Here is a 20,962-nt window from a genome sequence, read left to right as displayed (position 1 = left end):
ACTCTTCGAGAATGGGCAACACAAGAGGTTACCCAGCAACCTTTGTGTATCACCTTTCCAGAGGCTCAGAACTTTGAGCTCAAATCCGATTTAATACATTTGCTGCCCCCGTTCTGAGGCCTTAAGAATGAAGATCCTCATAAATTTCTAAAGGAATTCCATGTCGTCTGTTCTGGAATGAAGCCCCTATAGTTACTGAAGACCAGATCAAGTTAAGGGCGTTCCCCTTCTCAGTTCAAGATGCAGCAAAGGAGTGGCTATATGACCTCCCGTCTGGTTCAATAACAAGCTGGAATGAACTCGCCAAACTCTTTCTAGAAAAATACTTTCCCGAGGTGAAAGTGTCAGATCTGCGCAGAGAGATTCTAAGTATAAAGCAAGGCAAAAGAGAGGCTCTCCATACTTATTGGGAGCGATTCAAGGAGCTGTTAGTCCGATGCCCACAACATCGCATTAGTGATTTTCAGTTATATCAGTGTTTCTGTGAAGGATTGATACCTATGGAGAGACGACTTATAAATGCATCAAGTGGAGGGTCACTTTCAGACATGACACCAACAGAGATCAGGGCATTAATAGAGAAGCTGGCCAATGAATCAAAACATTCAGCAACTGAGGAAGAGTGGTACCTAGACCATCCAAGAGGAGTCAAGGAGATGAGTAACGCCCACCTGGAATCCCAGATTTCAGAATTGACTAAAGCTGTCCTTTTGCTGACAAAAGAAAAAGGTATTGAGCCAAAGGTCAAACCTTGTGGGATCTGCTGCAAAACCGGGCACCCAACTGATATGTGTCCACTACTTCAAGAAGATAATGAATCTGTGCAAGCTATGGGAGGATTTCAGCAAAGGCCATTTGATCAACATCGCAACAACCAAGCTTGGTAAGGGCCTCAAAATAACAATTTCCAGCCAAGACCTCAACGAAACTTTCAGCAAATAAACCAATACCAGGCTCCACCTGGGTTTCAGTAACCTTTTCAGCAAAATCAGCACCAAAGCAACTTTCAGCAACCACCTATTCAGCCACAAGCTAGTAGTTCCAGCATGTCTTTGGAAGACATAGTTAAAAGTCTTGCTACCAGTACCCAAGCTTTCTAGAATGAAACAAAGTCCAACATAAAAAATCTAGAGCAGCAGGTATCACAACTCGCGAACTCCATGAGCAAACTAGAAGCACAAACCCAAGGAAAATTCCCATCTCAGACTGATAAGAACCCGAAGCACAATGCTTGTACTGTCACCCTCAGAAGTGGTAAAAACTACAAAGGACCAGATCAGCAAGAAGATGAGGAAGAAGAGATCGTGGTTGAGCAAGAATCTAAGGCAACTGAAGAGGTGCAGAAAAAAGATGGATCTGCTGAAGCTGAAGTGAAAATTACCCCTCCTCCTTTTCCCTCAAGACTGAAAAACACGAAAAAAAGAAAAGGAAGATAATGATATTATGGATTTCTTCAAAAAGGTTGAGGTAAATATTCCCCTTCTTGATGCAATTAAACAGCTACCCCGATATGCTAAATTTTTGAAAGAGATGTGTACTTCAAAAAGGAAGTTAAAAGGAAACGAAACAGTTAAAGTAAGTGAGAATGTTTCAGCCGTCTTACAAAAAAGGCTACCCCCAAAGTGTAAGGATCCAGGAGTATTTACTGTTTCTTGCAAGTTGGGGAACCTTTCAGTGCCACGAGCTATGTTGGACTTAGGAGCTTCTATAAATGTTTTGCCATATTCACTTTTTAAAACTATCGGGGTAGGGCCTTTAAAAAGAACATGAGTCATCATTCAGTTAGCTGATCATTCTTTGGTGCACCCAAAAGGTGTGCTGGAAGACGTTTTGGTTCAAGTGAATGAACTTATATTCCCAGTTGATTTCTATGTTTTAGATATGGGAGATGATGACTCTCCAAATTCATGTTCCATTCTTTTGGGGAGACCATTTTTAAAAACTGCCAGAACCAAAATAGATGTTTATGATGGTACCCTTTCAATGGAATTTATGGTGAAGTTATCAGCTTCAATATTTATGATGCCATGTGTTACCCTGATGATGTTTCAGCCCTAAATTTCATTGATGTAATTGAACCATTATGTGCAGAATATTTTGAGATTGCTAACCGTGAGTCACTAGCATTAGTGCTCCACATAAATTTGTCTATTAATGCAGCTCAAGTTCTATCAGAAAAGTATGTGGTTGATAAAGAAGTTCAAGAGATGGCAGCTCATATGGACCAGCAGAGAAAGTTGAGGTATGGTACCCAAACTCTTAAGTTACCAGTTTCTAACTCCAAGCTTTTTCCTTCTGTAGTGTAAGCTCCCATCTTGGAGCTGACGACACTTCCAGAACACCTGAAATATGCATATCTTGGAGAAAAAGAAACATTACCAGTTATCATATCAATTTTCATAAATAACTCCCTTCAGATCTCACCCGATCCCAGAAAGATAAAATAAATAAGGAGGCGAAAAGATATGTCTGGGACGAGCCGTATTTATGGAAACACTGTGCTGATCAGGTGATCAGAAGATGTGTGCCCCAAGATGAAGTCAAGTCAATTCTGAATTCCTGCCATTCAGAAGCTTGTGGAGGGCATTATGGTCCACAATGAACCGCACGCAAGGTCTTGGATAACGGTCTTTATTGGCCTCGTATTTTTCATGACTCTTTTCTATTTTGAAAAACTTGTGAAAGGTGCCAAATGACTGGGTCTTTGACATCTCGTAATCAAATGCCACTTACTCCAATCTTGGTATGTGAAATATTTGACGTTTGGGGTATAGATTTCATGGGTCCGTTTCCGCCATCTTTTGGGTTTGTGTACATCCTACTTGCTGTGGATTACGTGTCCAAATGGGTCGAGGCAAAAGCTACTCGAACAGACGATGCCAAGGTTGTAGTTGATTTTCTCAAGACAAATATATTTGCTAGGTTTGGGACACCAAAGGCCATTATTAGTGATCGGGGCACGCATTTCTGCAACCGTACCCTCGAAGCAGTCCTCAAGAAATATGGTGTCACACATCGGGTATCCACACCGTATCACCTGCAAACCAACGGGCAGGTTGAAGCTTCAAACAAACAGATCAAGGACATTATAGAGAAAACCATCAATCCAGTCAAGAAAGATTGGAGTATTCGATTGGATGATGCGTTATGGGCTCACCGAACAACATACAAAACTTCTATCAGTATGTCACCATATAGAATTGTTTTTGGCAAACCTTGTCGATTACTGGTTGAATTGGAGCATTGAGCATATTGGGTTGTCAAAAAGTTGAATATGAGCATGGATTAAGCTGGCAAAAAAAGAAGATTGGATATCCAAGAGTTAGAAGAAATCAGGAATGATGCTTACGAGAACGAAGCAATCTATAAGGAGAAGACGAAAGCGTTTCACGACAAGATGATCTCGCGAAAGGTATTCACTACCGGTCAAAAGGTACTCTTATATCACTCTCGTTTCAAACTTATTTCCGGTAAATTGAGGTCTCGTTGGGTGGGACCTTTTGTTGTTACTAACGTGTTTGATCATGGTGCTATAGAAATTAAGAGTGAACAAACAGGAAAGATTTTTAAGGTAAATGGTCATCGTCTCAAACCATGTTACGAAGGGTTTCAAGTTACAAATGAAGAAGTGGAGGTAGTCGAGGTCCCGACTTACCGCAATTGAGGAAACCAAGTAACAATGTCGAGCCAACGACAGTAAAAACGGGCAGCTTACCCGGAGGCAACCCGGGCGTTTGTTTGGTTTCGTTTTATTTTGCAACTTCTTTTTAATTTTTGTGTGTTTATAGCTACTTAGGTCGTCCCTTTTTAACTGAAACGTGTTTCTAAAATAAAACGGAACAGAGAGAAATTGAAAAAAGTTGAAAAAACGCAGTTTTGGTGGAACCTGCGATCGCAAGTCCTGTCTTTGCGATCTCAGGGTATGATTTTTTTTAGTCGCAGGAAGTCATCGAGGTTTTTTTGGAACATTTTTCAATAAAAAAGCAAACTTGCGATCGCAGGTCCAGTACATGCGATCGCATGTATCGGTTTTTGTACCAGCCACACTTTTGATCAATTAAACGGTCGATAAAAGCACATTTATTAAAACCTGCGATCGCAGGCTCCCTACCTGCGATCGCATGTATCAAGATTTTTTCATCTCACCCTTTACTGCCTCGAATACAACACAACGGTCAATTTTTTAAAACCTGCGATCGCATGTTCCCCCCTTGCGGTCGCAGGTTACGTTTTTCCTATAAATATCGGTCGCAGGCCTCATTTGTAACCACCACACTTCAAAAATTCTCTCTGAATTCCACTACATTTCGAGTTCTTTCACCAACAAACACCCAAATCGCTCATTTTTCTTCCAAATCAAGCAAATAAGGTATCAATCTCTTCTATTTTACTCCTACAACATCTCTACGGTAACGAAATCATGTTTTCATGGTTGAAATTCGCCAAAAATCTCAATTTGTTCATTTGAAATTTGAATTTTTGTGAGTTTCTTTTTCAGATCTACGCTCCGTTAGCAATCCGCAGGCCACGAAAAGTTAAAACGTTTGCTCACGACGCAATTCAGAAGAGATTCATCCGAACGAAATTTCAAAAATCAAAAATTTTTCAGGCACGAAAAATAAACTGCTGCTCAGCGCACAGTCAGGTATTTTCGTTCTGAAACTGAATTTTTATTTTTTTGTTATATATTTGTGAGGGCTTGCGTATCCGTTTGGGAGTAGTTAGAAATAATTATTTTTGCTTGATTATTATTATTATTATTATTATTATTATTATTATTATTATTATTTTTACCTGGAAATTGTGCCTAGCTTGTCCCACTTTTGACTTGAAAAATGCCCCTTAGACCATCCCGATCACGCAGACAGGTTGACGCTCCAGAGCCGTCATACACTGTCCAGGTGGACAATGTCACTGTGGATTTAGGTTCACAGGCCGCACTTGACTGCTACCAGCGACTTCTCGACCGCGAGATTTTGCCACAAGTCTGGGCCCCTAGCCGCACATTAATGCAGGAACTCCATATTTATGATGGTGTTCACGCTCTTTTTGCCAATATTGGCTGGGAACGCCTATTATCTGCAGATTTTGCCACTTGCCCCCTATTGACCCGAGAGTTTTTAGCTACGCTGAGTGAGGTCAATCATGAGGGAAACTTTGCTTTTCGCATTTTTAGCACCCCTCACACTATTCACGTGGACCAGTTATGTACTTTCTTCAATACCCCCATCACTAGTTTATCCCAGCTCGGCCCTGCTTTTGACGTACGCGCGTTTTGGCACTCCATTACCGGTTTGGAGTTTTATGATTCATCCCAATCCGTCCAGACCAGTATTGTGCAACCTGTTCTCAAAATTGCATTGAAAATTATATGCAATATTATTTATGCACAACTTGAGACTACAAAAGCCGGCAAAGCCGAGCTTTTTCTTTTATGGTGCATGATCACCGGGTCGCACCGCCCGCATTATGGTGATATTATCATCAAACATTTCCACAGAGTTATATAGCCCTTCGCACCGGCGGTGCAATTCGCTGTGGTGGTCTGATTTCTGTCATTGCCCGTGCCCTCGCTGTAACAACGTAAATTTCCAAAACAAATTTTCATTTTTAAAACATACTTTTATTCACAAGGTAATATCAAACATAATGTATCCAATGTTATCATAACAAAACATATCCCAGAATCTCAAGACATAAACTCCATAAGTGTGTACGGATCATGCCGGCACCTTCCCGCGATCCTCACTAGTACCTGAAACACATAACACAACAACTGTAAGCATAAATGCTTAGTGAGTTCCCCAAAATACCATATACAACACATACGCATTTCCAGGTCATAACTCTGTAGGATCTTCCGATCCAAGTGTCTCAGGGGACTTCCGTCCCGAATCCCGGTAGACCTTCCGGTCCTACCCGTATCGACCTTCCGGTCCGTAACCTCCTGACCTTCCGGTCCATGTCATACATAACATACATAACACATACATATCACATAACAGCATATAGCACATATATCTCATAGCATACAAGACCTTCCGGTCACACATAGGTACCACTCTAGGTACAGTATAGTGAGAAGATTCACCTCATACGAAGTCGGATAAACTCTCATGCTTGACATCCCGACCTAGCCTCCTCCTATCATCCGAATAACATTCCTGATCAATACCCTCTCATAGTCTCATCTCTAAAGATTGGGTAGAAGGCCATTCTACCCCTCCCTGAACTCTCCTGAATCAGCTTGACCAAAAACCTTAAGGTCAACTGTAGTCAACGGTCAAACTTTGACCCGACTCGTCGAGTGCACATGGGCGACTCGGCGAGTCCATGCGGGTCCTCTGAATCCTTCTAGCCTCACTTGGCACGTCGAGTCATCCTTTCACTCGAGGGGTTACACCTGTCACGAATCGCGGGGCAACCCCGACTCGACTCGTCGAGTCCACTTATGAACTCGGCGAATAGCGTCCATGGCAACACTCAAATAACCTTCTGAGGTCAGATCCGCTTCTCTAACCTATAGATCTGACCTTTCCAAACCCACTAATCATGTAAAGGTGAAACCTTTACACTCATGCAACACGTATATGGTTCCTTTTGAAGAAAAAGCCTCAAAAATGGCAACCTAAGTTCATTCCTTCCATAACACTTCATAAAGCAAGATGGATAATGCTCTCTGGACCTCTATGGGTCCAGATCTGAAGTCTAACACATAAAGGGACCATAACTCATCAATTCAAGCCATAAAAAGGTTATAGAAAACCCTAGATTCATAGATCTTAACCAAAACAGAAGGAGAGTTCGATTTGCTACCTCAATACTGCATATCCAAGCTTGAAAACCACGGATTAGCAATCCTCTTGACCTCCTCTAGCTGGAAACACCTTCTTCTTTGCAAATCAACACCAAAAAGGATTAAAATGGCTTGCTCTCACACACAACTCGCCCAAGCTCTCTAAGGTTTCTCTCTCTGGAATGGTAGCCGCAAATGAGGGCTATAAGGACCCTTAAATAGGGCACATGCCCAAAGATTTAGGGTTTCTGTCCACAGCGCGGACTCGTCGAGTCCACCCATCGACTCGTCGAGTCCCTTCATTAATCCAGTCAGCAAATCGCGATCCTACTCGACGAGTCTAGGCGTTAACTCGTCGAGTCCCTCCTCATAACTCAAAAAGAAATACTCAAATTGTCATGCCTGGAAATCCGGATGTTACAATTCTCCCCACTTGAAATAGATTTCACCCTCGAAATCGCTCCTCAACCACATAGATATAAACCCAACCCTCGAAAAGCACCACTGAGAGGTTCTCACACCAAAATGATATCTTTCTCCATGAATACCTGGATCCGACCAGGAACTCCAAATTTGGAACAAAACTGGTCCCTCTGACGCTACAATACCCCTTTCTGACCTTCCCAGAATCGGGAAACTCTAGTGGCCTGGCCCGCCGCCAGACCGCCCACTCACGCTATCACCATGATATTCGCTCTACGAACATCAAACCCTGATAACTCACTGCTCCTCTGGTTCTCAGAAGACAAAATCCGACAATCGGCTACCGATCACTCATACCAACGTACCAAAACAATCTGAATCATGCCCCAAGGAACGAAAGGGTTTAGATCCCACCAGGGCTCATCCACTGAACTACTATCAGAATCCATCCGAACAATAAACTTTCAACATCCTGTTCTCTGACACAAGAGAATCATGCTCGCTCAGAAGTCCTCAGACATCTAAAATCATAAGCCTCAACTACATCCCTCGTACCCCTTTTTAACACTGAGTACCAGGTCTGATCTCGACCCAACAGTTGAACCTCCAGGGTCATCCGTTGCATTATCCCAACCGTCTCCATGGTTTCCTTCTTACTATAACCATATCGGACCAATGTGACACGCAAGTAACGAAGTTCGCTTAACCCTAAGCGAATGCTACCTTCCCAACTGGAGATCGACTCAACCCCGACCTCTGTCATCTGTTACTCATCGTTCCATGCAACTTGCGGTACCTCCCGTACCCGAGTACTGACCCACACAGGTCTAAGACATCAGATGACAAACAATACTCCTCAACATGGATCCACCTCAGAATCCAGAATCTCATCTCACCTATCCAACGCACCACCAGAGCCAAACTCAAACTCGAGAGTTTGGTCCGACCCCGAGTTGGAACCACTCGTCCCAATGAAACACTCAACTCAGAGCTCATTTCCCGCAACCCATGTGTACCTCACTTATCCCATTCTTTTAGGTTGCGATTACCACCTTACTCAGAACATAATAACTCCCTATCATTGAGGAGACCCCGGTCTCGCCCCTGGTCCGACCACCAGGTTCCCAAGAAAACTCATAAATTAGGGCCACCCCATGCCTAAAACTCTTCTACGCCCTGTTCTGATCAAAGTGTACTTTATCATGACAACTTCTCGCTGACTAGTGTGTACTACGTCTTCCCGTAGCATCACATCAACCTCTCACTGACTGGTGAGTTCTACGGCTTCCCGTAGCATCACAACAACCTCTGACTAGTGAGTACTACGGCTTCCCGTAGCATCACAACAACCTCTGACTAGTGAGTACTACGGCTTCCCGTAGCATCACAACAACCTCTGACTAGTGAGTACTACGGCTTCTAGTAGCATCACAATAACCTCTGACTAGTGAGTACTACGGCTTCCCGTAGCATCACAACAACCTCTGACTAGTGAGTACTACGGCTTCCCATAGCATCACAACAACCTCTGACTAGTGAGTACTACGACTTCTCGTAGCATCACAACAACCTCTGACTAGTGAGTACTACGACTTCCCGTAGCATCACAACAACCTCTGACTAGTGAGTACTGCGGCTTCCCGTAGCATCACAACAACCTCTCTTGCTGTCATTAACCGAAGGGATCCCACTGGAATCATCGATGCTTGACCCACCACTTGCTGTCTCCACTCAAGACTCAAAATTATCCGAAATCCAATGCATTAAATTCGGATACCTCGATACACCACCTAGAACCTCACGACGTCTCGTCTCATCCACTGATCTTCCTGTTCCACAACCTGAAATTGGTAGTCTAATCAACTTCTGTTCTTCCCATGCTGAATAACAGTCCCATCATTGAACCAGAATTTCTCAACCGCCGAACTCACCCTACGAGTCAACCATCTCGAATTCACCATTATGACCTCGAAGGATTCCTGTGCACCCCAAGGTCTCCGACCAATGGCCACTTGCCGTGGAGGCACTCAAACATAACACATGCATTATCTCGCTATGCTCCTCGTCTCAATCACCAATAACCCTGGGCTCATGAATTCGCACCGCCGGTCTCTATATCCAGATCTCTAACCATTCTCGACCGAATCTCTGATCCCCTCAATGAAATACCCGGTTCTCCCCCACTTAGGGTTCGAACCATCCCCAATCGGCATACCAACAATCTATCACACCGACTGTTTCCACTAGTAATCATCGCACCTACTCTTGGAAGGTGCTACGCAACGCTCGATGATCTCCCGACAGAGATCGAGCAACTCCAAATGCCCTGAAACTCATATGACATCCTCAGAACTTCCCACCATGACTGCCTCTAGTCATTCAGAATCTCACACCATTCCATCACCGGACCTCCCAACTGTCCAGTATTAACCCTGACTCTTAGTCTGGAAGTAATGATCTACCGTACTCCTCATCATCGACTCCTCAACCAACGTTCCATCACGCCACTTATCATTAGAGCAGAAAACATATTTCAACTCTTAATACCCATCAAAGACAATAAGGGACACCGCCCTGATATACTCCTCTTGATCGTTCGACGTTGCAGGTAACACATGCCCTACTATACTCAATTAGGGTGTATCCTGGTCCTTAACCATCTCAGTCCCCACTGACGATCTGTTCAAGCTATATCTTTACCTCGCGGCAGACCTACTGCCATATTCTCTGGTTGGAGATCACCATCCGTGCAATCCCACAGGGCTCACCCCCAAACTCAAAAACCGAAATCTCATCACCTCTTACGTCTCCCATAGGAAACAGAAATAGCACCACTCGGGTCACAGAAAGTGACCTCTCCACTATTGGTCGGTCGCCCAGCCCAGACCGTATTCTCCCATAATGCACCATCTCTACTCATCCCTGAGTCTTGCGACTCCAACTGGCATATCACCCACAATCCCTCAGAGCTCACTCGATTTTCCTTTTCAAGGGATGCTCCACTAAAACATGTTCATCAAGGCCTTCTGGCCCCATACTCATTCACCTCTGATCTCAGTGTAGACAATCCCCACGGAATAACCGGTAAAAACCAGAAATACTAACCGCCACATGTCATGGTACTCAAACCGCGTGGCCACCTCTCGATCTGCTATGAATCATGGTACCTGCACCATGTTATCTCCTCTTAATCTTCTACGAATCATGGTACTCGAACCATGTTCCCTCTTCTTATTCCACCTCACATCATGGCACTCAAACCATGACATCACCTCTCGACCTGCTACAACTCATGGTACTCGAACCATGACGTCACTTATCAATCCGCTACTTATCATGGTACTCGAACCATGACGTCACTTCTCAATCCGCTACTTATCATGGTACTCGAACCATGACATCACTTCTCAATCCGCTACTTATCATCCTCCGGATTAGCCTTCCGGATCGCCACGGTCATCTCGTCATGAATCATACGGCGAATCTCATCATCGCTAACACCGCTGCTCTCTGGTGTGTGTGGTGTACCAACCATGATGTCTCTGAAACACAACACAAAGATACCAGAGACTCGATCGAGTATACTCTGACTCGATCACCCAACCCTACTTGTCCCTTAGTACCCTAAGGATTCTTACTTGGACTGCTCACTCATCCGGTGTTTCCAGTAGTACGGGCCCAATACTACCTTTCACACCGCATCAGTATTCATCCCAAGTCCTCCTCCTAGGATCCCAGATCATAAGTACTCTACACCTTGCTAAACATAGGCTGCCCTTCGGTAGACCTCTCATAAGCTCCTCACTGCTACCTACTCATTCTCGAAGCATCACATAGCAGCAGTAATCTCCTAGGCTAAGGCATCACAAATCAGGCCACTCTAGTCCTAATATGAATACCTAGCCTACTGTAGCATGCATAGCATTGTTGGATATAGTGTCTAAGTCCATAACTATATTTGGTATGTACTTGACCCGACCCGACATGGTCCATTTGGGTTGCACTTCACCCGAACAATTTATGGATAATCATTTGAGAATAGTATAAGTTATGATTTATTAATATATTATAAGTCCTAATATATTAATATAAAATCATAATATTTAATTAGTGTTGATCTATAATTAATTTAGAATTAATTTAGAGATCAAAAGTATGACTAATTAAATATGGGCTCTTGTATTTATATAGTGTGGGCTAATGCTTATTTGGAATGGGCTAGGCTTGCATGGAAAGTCCATGGATACTCCATGGAGCTTTAACCCATGGATCTCATGGAAATGAAAAGACATGGGTATTAGGGTTTACATGGATGTAACCCTAATCCACCACACTATATAAAGGAGGCTTTGGTTCTTGAAATTGCACTAGTTGATGTGTGTAAACCAAGAGGGCCGATTTCAAGAAGTTTGTGACTATTCTCTCAAGTTTCCAAGTTTGTGGTGATTTGTGACTTCCATTTGAGGCATCCACATTATTGGTGCTAGGCTCTCAAACTCCAAGCAATCAACTACTACTACAAGGTAAGTAATTCTACTAGTTTTATTTGATTCAAGTATCCCATGCCATGCTAGTTAGGATAAGAACCTTGGAAAAATAATTATTTGCATGTATCTTAGTCAAACATAGATCAAAGGTTTCTAGGGTTGCATGTACACCATAGGAGTGTTAGAATGCTCAAAACTCATCAGTGGTATCAGAGCCTGGTTTGGTTATTTGATACTTGATGCAAAAAAAAAAAAACTTGAAAATCGAAGTTTTGTTTAAAAAGCTCGTATCAAAATTTCAAGTTTTGCATATGTACTTACGATTCTTGAAATTTTTGATATGAACATTCATAAACATATGGGTTTAGAAGATCATAGAAATTATGTGCTAATAATTGATTAGATTAATTCTTGATCTTTATGTGTTTTAATGGAGTCCATAACTAGTTCTTAAGTTATGGATAACCAAAAGTCACATTTATAAATAACCATTAAAAGAACACATAGGTTACAAAAAATGAAGAGTCTTCATTTTTAATAACCATTAACTCATAAGTTATGAGAAATGAAAAGTTTTGAAAGTTTACAAAACTTGCCCTCAAGTTTTGGAACATGTAAAGTCATATTAAAAACTTTAGTTCCAACCCCTAGAATTTTAAAAGTTAAAATTCAACCCTTATACTTTATAATATTATAAGTTTAATAATATTTATATATGTATAAGATCAAGTCGTCTTACCGCTAGTACGCCTCATTCACGAAGCCGGTCTATAAGGGGGGTATAAGGTTGTTGCCTATAAAATGGCAACTTAATGGGTGTCCACTCTCACCCACCGCTTCCTTGATCGGTGGAGGGTCGTTAGCCGAACGGGTAGGACAAGGACTTATAAATTCTCATTAAAAGTATACTGATAATACTAAAGTAACTAAACTTTATTGAATTCCCAATCTTAGTTATTTTAGGAAAATGTGAATAAGGTGCTAATCCATGCAATTAGACTTTACACTTTGTTTAAGTCGTTAGTGGAGCGTGTGTGGTTAACCGGCACACTAACTTGAACTTAACAAGGTAGGTAAAGGGCGACTTAATGTTTATCATAGTATCGATGGAGCGTGTGTGGTTAACCGGCACATCGATTGAGGGGTAATACATTAAGGGTACCAAGTAATTTGCATGGTTACTTCACACCTTGTTTTGTTAGCCTCGGCATCCCAGTCACAAAACTTGAAGGGCACACTCGAGATTGAAACATGCCATTGAAGAAAGTTCAATGCATCTCAAAGAATCTAGGAGTTTCTAAACCAATTAAAACCTAATTAAATATTTCGTTTTTCATGGTGGAAATTGGTGAATCGTCATTCACCTACCTTCAAATATCTTATAGCTTAGATTACGGCATCCCTCTTCTAAGTTATAAAATATTGTGTTGGGTCCTAGCCTTAATATTACATTTGGGTGTTTTGTTAAGGACTATCTCTATATCTAATCTAATCTATTCCCTCTTCTTTTCAGATGTCTTCCAATAACAATGCTTCTGGCTCAAACCCTACTAGCTCCTTCTCTCTCATGAATCTTTGTGGGAGAGTCATCTTTGATGGGTCCAACTTTACAGATTGGATCAGAAACATCAGGATGGTCACTCGGTATGAGAACAAAGAATATGTTCTCGACAAGGAGCTGAAGGTACCCGAGCCAACTGCTACTCCTGAAGAGCTTGCTGAATATGAGGTACATGAAAGAGATGCTATAAAAATGGCATGCATCATGATGGCCACCATGACAGTCGAGCTCCAAAAGTACTATGAGGACTATTATCCTTTTGAGATGCACCATGACTTGATGGACCGCTACCATCAAAGTGCTCGTCAAGAGCGATATGAAATAATCTCCTCCATGATAACAACCCGAATGAAGGATGGTGAACCCATCACGGGCCACATGCAGAAAATGCAAAGGTATGTGGACCGTTTACTGAAGCTGAATGTGAACTTCCCTGAGGAGTTAGCAATAGACATCATTTTGCACTCCTTGCCATCGTGTTATGATCAATTCCGCATGACATATCACATGAACAAGGAAGAAGTCACCCTCAGCAAACTTCAAGGACTCTTGAATACCGCCGAAAGTGGTCTAAAGGGTAAGTCGGTTGTTACTACTCCTACTCCTACTCCAACTGCGGCCAATGTCTTGGCAATCGGGCATGGCAAAGGGAAGAAGAGAAAGAACCCTTCTAAGGGTACCAAGGGTAAGACCCTTGAAGGCTCCTCTTCAAACAAAACCAAGAAAGGTTTTGTCACTCCTTCTGCTAACCCTAATGAGGCTGAATGCTTCTATTGCCATGAAAAGTCGCACTGGAAGCGAAACTGCCCAAAGTACCAGCAAGATTTGAAGGATAGGAAAGTAAAACCCAACCATGCATGTATATACACTATATTGTCTAATAACTCACCTCATTCTAAGTCTTGGGTCCTTGATACAGGTTGTGGTATTCACATATGTTTTGATTTGCAGGGACTAAAAAGAAGTGAGAATGTGGAGCAGGGAAAGATAAACTTGATCATGGGAAACAGGAAAGCTTCACCTGTCACCAAGATAGGAGTTTATTCCTTAGTGCTAAATAGTGGGTTTACATTAGATTTGAATAAATGTTATTATTCGCCAGAAATGGCAAGAAATGTTATTTCCTTTCATGCATTGTATAAACAAGGTTTTACCTTTTATTTTGATAATAATAATGGTAGTATTGATGCTTTCTTTAATAATGTTTTTTATTTTAAAGCATTACCTTGTGATGGCGTGTGTGAAACTGTATCTGTTGTAGATAATCTAGGAAATAATGTATTGTGTATTAACTCTTCCAATAGCTTAGATAAAGCATCCTTATGGCATTGTCGTCTTGGACATGTAAGCAAGAAACGCATAGGCCAACTCCAAAAGGATGGAGTCTTGGAGTCATTTGACCTAAAGTCAGATGATAGTTATGAATCTTGTTTTCTTGGTAAAATGACAAAGTCACCTTTTACTGGCACTTGTGCTAGGGGTGAAGGTTTGTTGGACCTCATACACACGGATGTGTGTGGACCCTTCAGAACCGCCACAAGAGATGCTAATCGGTTCTATGTGACTTTTACTGATGATTTTAGTAGATATGGATATGTCTACCTAATCAAGCATAAGCCAGAAACCTTTGAGAAATTCAAAGAGTTTAAGCAAGAAGTGGAGAATCAGTTGGGCAGGAACATTAAGATGCTTCGATCCGATCGTGGTGGTGAGTATCTTAGTACTGAGTTCCTTGACCATATTAAGGAATGTGGGATTGTCTCAAAGTTGACACCTCCTAGGACACCACAGTTGAATGGTGTAGCTGAGAGGCGCAATCGGACCTTGTTGGACATGGTTCGTTCCATGATGAGTCGAGCTTCGCTACCAATCTCATTTTGGGGGTATGCCTTAGAGACTGTCGCCCATATCCTTAATCTAGTCCCTACAAAGAAGGTTGCCAAAACACCTCACGAGTTGTGGACTGGAAAAGTTCCTAATCTAGACCACATCAAGATTTGGGGTTGCGAGGCTTTCGTGAGACGCGAGACTCACGATAAGCTCGAACCCCGAAGCGAAAGGTGTATTTTCATCGGCTACCCACAGAAATCCTTTGGTTACATCTTCTACAGACCCAGTGATAATGTGGTCTTTGTAGCAAGAAGAGGATTCTTTCGAGAGAGAGAATTCATGAGCCAAGGAGACAGTGGGAGGCAAATTGACCTTGAGGAAATTCAAGAGTCAAGTGGTGAAGGAACCTCAAACCCTAGCCCTCAACCTGAGGAGGAAACTCCTGTTGAGCCGACTGAAGAATCTATACCTCTGAGGCGTTCCACCAGAGTTAGGAATGCACCTAAGCATTATTATGGTATTCATATTACTGCAGAAGGTGAGACACTTATCAGTGATAACACACTGGTAAATCTGGATGAGCCTAACAGCTACACGGAAGCCATGGCAGGCCCTCCAGCTGCTAAATGGAAAGAGGCTATGGATAGCGAGATACAGTCCATGTATGACAATCAAGTTTGGAACTTGGTTGACAATGTACCTGATCGTAAGATAGTTGGGTGCAAATGGATCTTCAAGAAGAAGACCGACATGGATGGTAATGTACACACTTATAAGGCACGACTGGTTGCAAAGGGTTATTCTCAAACTCCGGGAGTTGATTATGATGAGACCTTTTCACCAGTGGCCAAGATTAAGTCTATTCGGGTTCTGTTAGCCATTGCTGCATTTCATGATTATGAAATATGTCAAATGGATGTCAAAACCGCTTTCCTTAATGGAAAGTTGGCTGAAGATGTTTACATGGTTCAGCCAGAGGGTTTTGTCAGTACAGAGTACCCCAGTAGAGTGTGTAAGCTCGAGAAATCCATTTATGGATTAAAACAGGCACCTCGCAGATGGAATCTTTGCTTTGATGAGAAAGTCAAAGAATTTGGCTTTTCAAGGAGTGAAGATGAATCTTGTGTCTATATCAAGGCTAGTGGGAGTATAGTCAGCTTTTTGGTACTATATGTGGATGACATACTACTCATAGGAAATGACATCCCAACCCTGCAGGAAGTAAAGTCCTGGCTTGGGAAGTGTTTCGCTATGAAGGACCTTGGAGAAGCTGCCTATATCCTAGGGATAAGGATTTTGAGAAACAGGAGTAAAAGACTAATTGGACTTAGTCAAAGCACCTATGTGGACAAAGTGTTGAAAAGGTTCAACATGCATAACTCCAAGAAAGGAGAGTTACCCATCCAGAGTAACGCCAGATTGAATAAGACACAAAGCCCTAGTACTGAGGCTGAGATAGCAGAAATGAGTCGAATACCTTATGCTTCAGCTGTAGGATCGATCATGTATGCTATGACATGTACTCGACCTGATGTAGCCTTTGCTTTGAGCATGGTTAGCAGGTATCAGGGGAACCCTGGCAAGGCACACTGGATTGCGGTAAAGAATATCCTCAAGTACCTACGGAGGACTAAGGATTGGGTCCTTACCCTCGGTGGCAGTGAGGACTTGAGAGTTGTAGGGTACAGTGATGCTAGCTTTCAGACTGACATGGATAATTTCCGCTCTCAGTCGGGCTGGGTCTTTACTCTAAACGGAGGGGCAATTACTTGGAAAAGTTCCAAGCAGGAGACAGTGGCTGATTCCACTTGTGAATCAGAGTATATAGCAGCAAGCGAGGCAGCAAAGGAGGCTATATGGCTAAAGAACTTCATCGGAGACCTTGGAGTTGTACCAGCTATAAAGGATCCAATGGAGATTTTATGTGACAGCAATAGTGCGGTTGCCTTAGCCAAGGAACCAAGAGATCATGGGAGGTCCAGACACATTGACAGAAAATATCACTTCATCAGACATCGAATAGAAGAAGGAATCCTCGTGGCAAAGAGGGTATCATCGGATGAGAACCCAGCAGATCCCCTCACGAAGGGACTGACTCGGGCTAAGCATCTCCAACATGCTCGGAGCATAGGGCTGAAGGATGATATTAGTTTTAGTAGTTAGATAATCTTGAAATTTGTAAAATGTAATTGACATTTGATGATAAATAAAAGCTGTTATTTATGAGTAAAGTGTTGCTATCTCTTGTCAATCGTTTACTATTATTTCTTTTTGCATGTTTTGACTTCCAGAATAATTATGTTATGGTTTATATCATATTATTCAAACTTTCCACAGTCGGTCATATGTTGGAAGTAGATATGAATCAAGACTGTCATGGGTTGGCTTGTAGAGGTCTAAGATGTTAGACAAAGCGGGGCTACAACACTCATGAGTGCTCATAAGTTCTGAGTATTGGATTCAACCCACGCTCACTTGTATCACTTCATGAAATTATCTAGAGTGATCGTGAGACGGTAATATCATATAAGTCTTCAAACCTAGAGATATGATTTGTTGCCTATGAGTTGGTTATGCATTGATTGCACGAAAACGCATTGGTAACTCGATGTTATAAACCGTGCTTTTGTGTGTAATTCAACAAGTAGTAGAGCAAACATATGAGTCGAAGTTTATCTGTTCCTTCTAGGATTAGAAGCGATATCTGGGCCCCTCGATGATTTTGTTTTGACCTATGTACCGGGCCCGGTCAGAACTAAATTGATGTGTTCAGTTAAGTTCTATGTCAAACAAATCGGAAATCGGGAAACAAATGTTGGACAATAAGCAAGACCATGTTCCATGTATTTGTCCGGCTGATATCTAGAACAGAGGATTATATGATCACTTATCTAAAATGGCACTTCATAGTTCAACAGAGTTTAAAGAGCTACGATTGCTGATCGGTTTCCTGAAGTCATACTTGCAACTATATTTATTAGACTTATCCAAGTGGGAGACTGTTGGATATAGTGTCTAAGTCCATAACTATATTTGGTATATACTTGACCCGACCCGGCATGGTCCATTTGGGTTGCACTTCACCCGAACAATTTATGGATAATCGTTTGAGAATAGTATAAGTTATGATTTATTAATATATTATAAGTCCTATATATTAATATAAAATCATAATATTTAATTAGTGTTGATCTATAATTAATTTAGAATTAATTTAGAGATCAAAAGTATGACTAATTAAATATGGGCTCTTGTATTTATATAGTGTGGGCTAATGCTTATTTGGAATGGGCTAGGCTTGCATGGAAAGTCCATGGATACTCCATGGAGCTTTAACCCATGGATCTCATGGAAATGAAAAGACATGGGTATTAGGGTTTACATGGATGTAACCCTAATCCACCACACTATATAAAGGAGGCTTTGGTTCTTGAAATTGCACTAGTTGATGTGTGTAAACCAAGAGGGCCGATTTCAAGAAGTTTGTGACTATTCTCTCAAGTTTCCAAGTTTGTGGTGATTTGTGACTTCCATTTGAGGCATCCACATTATTGGTGCTAGGCTCTCAAACTCCAAGCAATCAACTACTACTACAAGGTAAGTAATTCTACTAGTTTTATTTGATTCAAGTATCCCATGCCATGCTAGTTAGGATAAGAACCTTGGAAAAATAATTATTTGCATGTATCTTAGTCAAACATAGATCAAAGGTTTCTAGGGTTGCCTGTACACCATAGGAGTGTTAGAATGCTCAAAACCCATCAAGCATATCATATCATATCTCATAATACATAATGTAAGGGTATTTTGGGAAATCACCGTTCAGGCGCTGGCTGATCGTACACACTGCTCCTTTCTGCTTTTCTTAAAGTCCTTTACTCTTTTAGAAAAATTGTTCCTTTTTATGAAAAACTTTCTCAAATCCTCAGTTTGAGTTCAGATACGCCCGAAGGTGCGTCTGAATCCCTCAAACCAAGGCTCTGATATCAACTTGTAACAACGTAAATTTCCAAAACAATTTTTCATTTTTAAAACATACTTTTATTCACAAGGTAATATCAAACATAATGTATCCAATGTTATCATAACAAAACATATCCCAAAATCTCAAGACATAGACTCCATAAGTGTGTACGGATCATGCCGGCGCCTTCCCTCGATCCTCGTTAGTACTTGAAACACATAACACAACAACTGTAAGCATAAATGCTTAGTGAGTTCCCCAAAATACCATATACAACACATACTCCTTTCCAGGTCATAACTCTGTAGGATCTTCCGATCCAAGTGTCTCAGGGGACTTCTGTCCCGAATCTCGGTAGACCTTCCGGTCCTACCCGTATCGACCTTCCGGTCCGTAACCTCCTGACCTTCCGGTCCATGTCATACATAACATACATAACACATACATATCACATAACAGCATATAGCACATATATCTCGTAGAATACAAGACCTTCCGGTCATACATAGGTACCACTCTAGGTACAGTATAGTGAGAAGACTCACCTCGTACGAAGTCGGATAAACTCTCGTGCTTGACATCCCGACCTAGCCTCCTCCTATCATCCGAATAACATTCCTGATCAATACCCTCTCATAGTCTCATCTCTAAAGATTGGGTAGAAGGACATTCTACCCCTCCCTGAACTCTCCTGAATCAGCTTGACCAAAAACCTTAAGGTTAACTGTAGTCAACGGTCAAACTTTGACCCGACTCGTCGAGTGCACATGGGCGACTCGGCAAGTCCATGCGGGTCCTCTGAATCCTTCTAGCCTCACTTGGCACGTCGAGTCATCCTTTCACTCGACGGGTTACACCTGTCACGAATCGCGGGGCAACCCCGATTCGACTCGTCGAGTCCACTTATGAACTCGACGAGTAGCGTCCATGGCAACACTCAAATGACCTTCTGAGGTCAGATTCGCTTCTCTAACCTATAGATCTGACCTTTCCAAACCCACTAATCATGTAAAGGTGAAACCTTTACACTCATGCAACACGTATATGGTTCCTTTTGAAGAAAAAGCCTCAAAAATGGCAACCTAAGTTCATTCCTTCCATAACACTTCATAAAGCAAGATGGATAATGCTCTCTGGACCTCTATGGGTCCAGATCTGAAGTCTAACACATAAAGGGACCATAACTCATCAATTCAAGCCATAAAAAGGTTATAGAAAACCCTAGATTCATAGATCTTAACCAAAACAGAAGGAGAGTTTGATTTGCTACCTCAATATTGCAGATCCAAGCTTGAAAACCACGGATTAGCAATCCTCTTGACCTCCTCTAGCTGGAAACACCTTCTTCTTTGCAAATCAACACCAAAAAGGATTAAAATGGCTTGCTCTCACACACAACTCGCCCAAGCTCTCTAGGGTTTCTCTCTCTGGAATGGTAGCCGCAAATGAGGGCTATAAGGACCCTTAAATAGGGCACAGGCCCAGAGATTTAGGGTTTACATCCACAGCGCGGACTCGTCGAGTCCCTTCATTAATCCAGTCAGCAAATCGCGATCCTACTCGACGAGTCTAGGCGTTAACTCGTCGAGTCCCTCCTCATAACTCAAAAATAAATACTCAAATTGTCATGCCTGGAAATCCGGATGTTACACTCGCGGCGCAACATGTCCCGGGATACACCTTCTTTACGGGTGACACCTTTCGTTTGACCCTGCATAACCTTCGAGCAATGCACATGCTACGTACATCCCCAGGTGGGTATGTTTGGATGCAGGGTCGATCCACTTATTTCAAGGTCACTGGTCCTGATGTCATCGCTCTCGCTGACCCCATTAGCGAAACTGTGTGGGTTCTTCCATCTAACCTTCCACCACCTCTTCGCCCACGTAGGTCACAGCAGG

The 20,962-nt window shown here is 42.2% G+C and overlaps 1 protein-coding gene across 1 annotated transcript; it reads left to right on the top strand.

Annotated features, from left to right (window-relative positions):
- Positions 1 to 1,160: 1,160 nt before the first annotated feature.
- Positions 1,161 to 3,664, top strand: LOC145121489 (uncharacterized). Its single transcript, XM_079057226.1, has 6 exons — positions 1,161 to 1,370; positions 1,462 to 1,575; positions 1,783 to 1,972; positions 2,092 to 2,242; positions 2,686 to 3,182; positions 3,291 to 3,664. The coding sequence occupies exons 1-6, from the start codon at positions 1,161 to 1,163 to the stop codon at positions 3,662 to 3,664; spliced, it is 1,536 nt and encodes a 511-aa protein (XP_078913352.1).
- The last annotated feature ends 17,298 nt before the right edge of the window (positions 3,665 to 20,962 follow it).

The sequence above is a fragment of the Lactuca virosa genome, chromosome 6 (assembly GCF_052849685.1).
Source record: "Lactuca virosa cultivar CGN04683 chromosome 6, Lactuca_virosa_CGN04683_v6, whole genome shotgun sequence".
Taxonomy (NCBI): domain Eukaryota; kingdom Viridiplantae; phylum Streptophyta; class Magnoliopsida; order Asterales; family Asteraceae; genus Lactuca; species Lactuca virosa.
This window is presented reverse-complemented; position numbering and strand designations above follow the sequence as displayed.